At 41.8% G+C, this 7,233-nt stretch overlaps 1 protein-coding gene across 1 annotated transcript; it reads left to right on the top strand.

Annotated features, from left to right (window-relative positions):
- The first annotated feature begins 5,467 nt into the window (after positions 1 to 5,467).
- LOC144701017 (myosin heavy chain-like protein) lies at positions 5,468 to 6,192 on the top strand. Its single transcript, XM_078572667.1, has one exon. It carries the CDS (start codon positions 5,482 to 5,484, stop codon positions 6,127 to 6,129), a length of 648 nt encoding a protein of 215 aa, XP_078428793.1. The 5' UTR covers positions 5,468 to 5,481; the 3' UTR covers positions 6,130 to 6,192.
- Positions 6,193 to 7,233: the final 1,041 nt, after the last annotated feature.

The raw sequence follows: 7,233 nt of genomic DNA, 5'->3' as shown, positions 1-7,233 counted from the left end.
AACAAAAACCCACTAGTGTAACATCATCATCAAATACATTCGATAGATTCAACACGTTCCTATGTACCACACTCCAAGTAGGGGAAAAACTGTGACCTCATCTACCTAATGCTGGACAATATTAAATAGATTTACTCATTTTAATCTTGAAAACACACACACATATATAATTTTTTTAATTCATTAAACATGCAAATTTTATAGAACTTACACTCTAATTTTAGAGTGATATTCTGATTTTTTTATGGATTTTTTGGCATCATATTCTGAAAGAATATAAATTTTGATGAGAAATTAGATTTTTCTGAAATTTTGATATCAAATTCACAAACATATAAATTTTATAAGGTGAAAGGCATATTTATTTATATTTTATGGTTTATACTTAAATTTCTAAGTGTTTTTCAATGGTTTTTGGGCTTCAATTACCACCGTGCCATGTTTCAACATTCAATTCAATGAATGCAAACCAACCAGTTACTTTTCCAATTATAAGCTTTTTTCCAATGATTTGTACAACTAATCATTATGAAAAGGTGTCATTATGACATCACAAATTGGAAGGCCAAAATGGCCAATCATTGACTGACACTTTATTATTTTGAACCCCTCAAATGACATAGAATAAAAAAAAGTGATTAAAATTCCAATAAATGCTTACATATACCAAGAAAAAATCATTACTTAAGATATGTTTTTTCAAAATTGAGAAGTTATAAAAACGTTGTGATGACATATCATCTTATGACTGGAAAAAAAGGAAAAAAAAGCATTGACATGGCATCATAGTCTGTGTCACCATGTCATGCAATCACTATAATTTTTTATCTTTTATGACAAGAATGACAAGCATGAGTATGTCATTTAAAGAAAGGAAATATTAGTTTTTTGTCTTCTTCCTACACACATGGATACATGGTGCTCCCAAAGTTGCTGTTTGTGGAAGACAAGGGGATCATGCTAATCATTAAAATAGGAATATTTAGGGATTTTCATCGCCAAAAAAAAGATAAAGTGACAACACCATTGATGATGAGAGAGAGAAAATTGAAGGCGAAGACTTATCCAACTTCAGAGTTTGCTATCGGCTGATTGAGATGAAAATTGGAGGGTAGCTTTGTCTTTGTCCCTTTTTTCATCCATGCCTTATGATCTATAAATTCAGTTTTGTATCTTTGTACACATGATCCTTAAACTTCCTTCCTACATTTGTGGGCTGGCTGAAAGATATTGAGTTTCTAAGGTCCATCAATCTCGTTCTTGGTGTCATGAGTGTGAGGGAGAGGCAACAAAGAGATGGTAGCTTACCTGCATTAGCAAATTGTCATGATGCTGGCAGAACAGAAGGATCTATGGTAAGCATACTAAACTTTATCTTTTTCATCATTGATGCTTTTGAGTTTTGAGTTTACTAGTCCACACCAAGCTATATGTTCGAATGATTGGTTTCGGCTAGCCTAGTTGTTTAGTTTTTTGATGGTATATGCAACAACCAGTCCTAATGGCCCAACCCTCAACGTTGATGCCATCATACCACTACTCGAGTAAGCAAAAGCCTTGCATCAATGCATACCGTGTTGGAGTGTGTGATGCCTCTTACAGAGTACAACCAAGCAACCCGAAGACTCTAGTGTCCTTGCCAATAGCTAGGAGCCTGAATCTGACACTGACAATGAAGATAGGGTACATGCAATGTACAATGCGACCACAGAATTTGGGGTTGAGGACTGATTCCACCATGGGAGATGTGCTTCCTCTCATAGGATAAATTCATGCTGATTCAGATGAGTACAAAGTGAATCCTCACAGTTGGTTCACCTGGGTCAGACTGAACCCATGACAGAGCCCTACATTTGAATTAGCTGCGATACAACCTTTGATACATGGAGAGATCACATCTATTGGAGCTGCTTCGGTCTAAGGTTAGGGTGCCCACATCCTCGTTTGCTAGGGTGGCCCTGCCACTCTAGCCACACCACCCCTGCTATGGGTGGATTGTGAAATGAACCACTGTGTGGCCTTGGTTACTAGAGGATGACCTAGAAATGACTTTCTGATCAAACTTGTCATCTTTAATTATTGTCTTTACTTTTGTTCCTACCTTTCAAGGACTAGTCTTGGTTAAGTTTCTGGGAATCGGAGTGACAAAAATTCACCATGGAGTGACAATGCCTAGTGTCATTTTTTCCATTTGGAGGGAGCCATTTCAGTTCATCTCCAACTGCTGACCATTCTTTGCTTGGCGTCACCGTTAGGAGGATAAATCATGATATTAGAATGAGAGCTGTTGCTTTAAACTGAAAAAATACTTAGTGAATATTTATATGGAGTGGGAAGTGTTGTAATGGTTAAGTGAATAGATTCTCAATCATTAATCCATATTCGGAAGTATATTTGGTATTACAACTCTCGCTAAACTCTTTAGTAGTCCCCGATGTGACTTTCATATATACATCTACATGTTAAGTATTCTAAATCCAATAAGAAATTGAGATATCCATTATCCAATTTCTTCACGTTTTCCATTATCCAATATGGCCAGCATAAGAAGCTCATCCACAGTGATCAGGGTTAGGATCGAGTCGAATCAATCGAATTTTGATCGAGTGTTTCGATTGACCAAAATAAGATTCGACCCGAACAGTTTGAATCTTTTGATCTAATGAGGTTTTAGGTCGAGTAAGATCTAGACTTTCTAAACGATTTGAATTGAAAATTCGAATCAGATTGAATTTTATGTAAACTGTTCGAACAAAATCTGTTGAGAAATCAACAGAGAAGATAAAACAGAAAGAGTAATAGAGAAATAATGAAAACCAAATCTTGTATATCGATTTAGAAGGATATACACAAGTATTTATAGGAACGGATGTTCCTTCTCCATAAAATGTTCTCAAGAAATTCAAATGGAGTCCGACTGTGAGTTAATCATGATGAATAATCATACATTTCATGCGGCCGCGGCAACGTTGTGACGTCTGACGTAGCCATCTATCACGTCCCCTTAACAAAATCGAACAGTTTGAGAAAAAACGATAACTCCATCTCGTGCTTCCTCGCTCTCTCGTCTCTCGTTCGTTCGCTCTCTTACTCCGCTCTCTCTCCCTCCCGCTAGCTCTCTCTCTCTCTCTCTCTCTTCCTATCCCTTTCTCGCTCTCTCTCCTGACTCTCTCTCTTTCTCTCTTCTTCTCTCCCTCTCTCTCTCTCTCTCTCTCTCTCTCTCTCTCTCTCTCTCTTTTCTCTCTCTTGCTCTCTCTCTCTCTCTCTCTCTCTCTCTTTCTCTCTCCTTCTCACCCTCTCTCTCTCTCTCTCTCTCTGGATCTCTCTCTTTCTCTCTCTCTCGTTCTCTCCCTCACTCTCTCTCTCCCTCTGGCTCTCTCTTTCTCTCTCGTTCTCTCCCTCACTCTCTCTCGTGATCTCTCTTCCTCTGGCTCTCTCGTTCTCTCCCTCACTCTCTCTCGTGATCTCTCTTCCTCTGGCTCTCTCTTTCTCTCTCTCTCTTGATCTCTCTCCCACTGGCTCTCTCTCTTGCTCTCTCTCTCTCTCTCTCTCTCGTGATCTGCCTACCTCTGGCTCTCGCTCTCTCTCTCTCTTGTTCTCTCTTTCTCTCTCTCTCTCGTGATCTCTCTCCCACTGGCTCTCTCTCTTGCTCTCTCTCTCTCTCTCGTGATCTCTCTCCCACTGGCTCTCTCTCTTGCTCTCTCTCTCTCTCTCTCGTGATCTGCCAACCTCTGGCTCTCGCTATCTCTCTCTCTTGTTCTCTCTTTCTCTAGTGCTCTCTCTTTCTCTCTCCCGCTGTTCTCTCTCTTTCTCGTGCTCTCGCTCTTCCTCTGTCTCTGTCTCTCTCGCTGTTCTTTCTCTTTCTCGTGCTCTCGCTCTTCTTCTGGCTCTCTCTATCTCGCTGTTCTTTCTCTTTCTCGTGCTCCCGCTCTTCCTCCGGCTCTCTCTCTCTCGCTGTTCTCTCTCTTTCTCGTGCTCTCGCTCTTCCTCTTTCTCTATCTCTCTCGTTCTCTCTTTCTTTCTCTCTCCCTCTGGCTCTCTCTGGTTCTCTCTTTCCCTCTGGCAATCTCTGGTTCTCTCTCTTTCTCTCTCTCTCTCCCTCTTTGGCAATCTCTGGTTCTCTCTCTCTCTTTCTCTCTCTCTCTGGCAATCTCTGGTTCTCTCTTTTCTCTCTCCCTCTGGCTCTCTCTCGTACTCTCTCTTTCTCGCTCTCCCTCGGGGTTCGAATCGATCGAATTGAGTTCGATCTAGATTTTTCGATCGATTCGATTTGAGAAATCGAAATATATCGAATTTTATTCGAACTGTTGGAACGACAACTCCCTCTCGTGTTCCCTCGCTCTCTCTGTTTCTCGTTCGTTCCCTATCCCTTTCTCTCTCTTACTCGTTCTCCCTTCCCTCTCCCATTATCTCTCTTTCGCTCGCTTCCTTTCTCGCTCTCTTGCACGCTCCGCCTCTCATTCTCTCTCACTTGCTCTCTCTCTCTCGCGCGTTCTCTCTCTCTTCCTCTGGCTCTCTTTATCTCTTTCTCTCTCTCTTCCTCTGGCTCTCTTTATCTCTTTCTTTCTCTCTCTCTATCTCTCTCTCTCTCTCTCTCTTTCGCTCATTCTCTCTTCCCCTCTGGCTCTCTCTAACTCTTTCTCTCTCTCTCATTTGTCCTCTCTGTCTCTCTCTTTCCCTCTGGCTCTCTCTCTCTCTCTCTCACTCTCTCTCACTCTTGTTCTCTCTTTCTCTCGTTCTCTCTCTCGCGCGCTCTCTCGCGTTTTATCTCGCTGTCTCTCTCGTTCTCGCTCGCTCCGGCTCTTTCTCTCTCTCGCTCTCTTGTTATCTCTCCTCATCTGGCTCTTGCCTCTCTCGCTCGCTCCGGCTCTTTCTCTCTCTCGCTCTCTTGTTATCTCTCCTCATCTGGCTCTTGCCTCTCTCGCTCTCTCTTGTTCTCTCTCTTCATCTGGCTCTTGCCTCTCTCCTGCTCAGGTGCTCTCTCTTCATCTGGCTCTCGCCTCTCTCTCTCTCTCTCTCCCTCCCACTGGTTCTCTCTCTCGCTCGCTCTCTCACTTTAACTCACGTTCTCCCTCTCTGGCGTGCTCTCTCGTTGGTTCCCCATCTCTTTCTTCCTCTCATTTCATTTAGTATATATATTGATTCTTTTCTTTTTAATTAATCCGATCCGATCCGACCGGCCAGTTCGAATCGAATCGAAGTGCAACATTCATTTAGTATACATATTCATCTTTTTTTTATGTTCGATCTGATCGTTCGAATCGAACATCCGAACGATCAAATCGAATCCCCTATCCCTACAGAGTAGTTATCCGTATAAGAAAATAATCCAGCAAGGGGAGGATCCTTCCAGAAATAGACAACGGCATCCTGTACGCCTGAAATAGACTGCAGCGCTTTAAATGGATATCTTCTATTCTCCTCATTCTCTACACTTGGGTCTTTCTCCTGAATATTGGACGCCAAGGGAAGGAGAGGTTCATGGCGACCGAGAGCAGGAAGAAGGCGGAGCTACGGCGGTGCAACACCGAGCTGCGGAGAGAAGGGACGAGCTCCGGCGGGGAAGAGAAACCTGGAGACGAGAACCAGCGCCTGACCAAGGAGCTCGCCGCGTACATGGCGGCGAAGAAGAGCCTTGAAAGGATGTTCTCCAGACTCGGCGTGGAGAAGGAGATAATGGCAGGAGAGCTGGAGAAGAAGGAACAAGGGCTGCGAGAAATGGAGGAGCTTCTCAACGACGTTAAGGCCCAGAACGAGTCGCTACGCGCCAAGGTGAAGCTCTGCGTGGCAGAGCACGGTAAGAAGGCCGTGAATACTAGTCATAAGAAGAGCGGGCAAGGAGGAGAGGAGGAAGAGAAGTCTCTTGTTGAACGTAACAAGGGCCTTTCTGAGCAGCTCTTGAAGGCGCTTGATGGGTATAGGAGCTTGAAGAGGAGAGTGCGGCAGCTGCAGGAGGAGAAGGAAGACGTGGTGAAGGGGCTGAGTCAAATAAGGGAGTTTTGCCGTGGGAAAGGGAAGGAGGATGTCTCGTCGATAGAGGAGATGGTGATGGGATTGCAGGCCCGTGTAGCGTTGATGGGAGAGGAGAGGAGAGTGAGCTCGGAGGAGAAACCGTCGGTGGCAGCATGAGAGAGGTTTATATTGTAAATATAACAAAGTTATATTACAAGGATCTGATGACTTCTTTGATCATGAAGGGTACTAGGTTTTGATGGACCTTTTGTTATCCATATCAGTATTATATTTCAGGGATCGTATGACTTCTCTTCTTTGATGAGATAGTCTTGGTTCCATTGCCTACGTGATCATGAAATATATTAGGTTTTTTAAGGCCCATCGTACTAGGAGAAGGATATTTTGTTGCATATATCCAAATTGTACTTCAGAGATCTTATGACTTAACCTTTTTATGAGATTGGCTTGGCTCCAAACCCTGCATGATCATGAAATGGACTTGGTCATGATTATGCATATCTCAGTATAAGAGAGGAAATTTTGGTATATATATCAAAAATTATATTTCAGGATTCTTATGACGTAACTTCTTCGATGAGATAATCTTGGCACCATCGTCTCCAGGATCATGAAATAGACTAGATTTTGATTATGCCCATCGTAGCAGTTGGATAAAATAATCTCTGTAAATTAATAACTAATCCATGTCTGTCAATGACTTGTCCTTATGAAAAACCTAGAAAAATTATGCAATTGGTAACCTTTGATTTGTTTATTTTTATTTTACTTTTAGCAAGATGTAAAAGCATAAATAAGATTCTAGAACACATGGGTGGCAGCTTCTCCAACGAACACTTATATGTTAAAAAAGGAGACTCTAATATGTAGATATTTATATTTTACAGACTCCAAATGTCACTTATCTGACCATGTGTCATAGACTTACTAGTCAATCAAATTATTTACTTGAGAAGGTTTTGTATCTCTTTGTCGTTCAAGGAGATTCACTCTATTCATAAATACATTTTCAATATGAATAGTCCAAGATTCAAAACTTAGAAAATTTCTTTTATGTTGGCCTTTCTTGACTTAAGCTTATGAGGGTGGGAATTAAATAAATTGAGAGTTGCATAAACATAATATGAGCTTGGGCTACCCGCTTAAATCCACTTGGTGCCAAAAGAGACGTGACATTAAAAGTTTGCGCTGAAAGTTAGATATTGTTCTTTATTGATGAATTCAAAATTTAGGCTTTAAATTTATCTTTGTTGTTGGCTT

This window comes from Wolffia australiana, chromosome 3, assembly GCF_029677425.1.
Source record: "Wolffia australiana isolate 7733 chromosome 3, ASM2967742v1".
NCBI lineage: Eukaryota > Viridiplantae > Streptophyta > Magnoliopsida > Alismatales > Araceae > Wolffia > Wolffia australiana.
Note: the sequence above shows the minus strand (reverse complement) of the source record. Positions and strands in the feature narration are given on the sequence as shown.

What these genes read in the sequence shown, in the direction of transcription:
- LOC144701017 (XM_078572667.1), top strand. Translation starts at nt 5,482, where the DNA reads ATGGCGACCGAGAGCAGGAAGAAGGCGGAGCTACGGCGGTGCAACACC.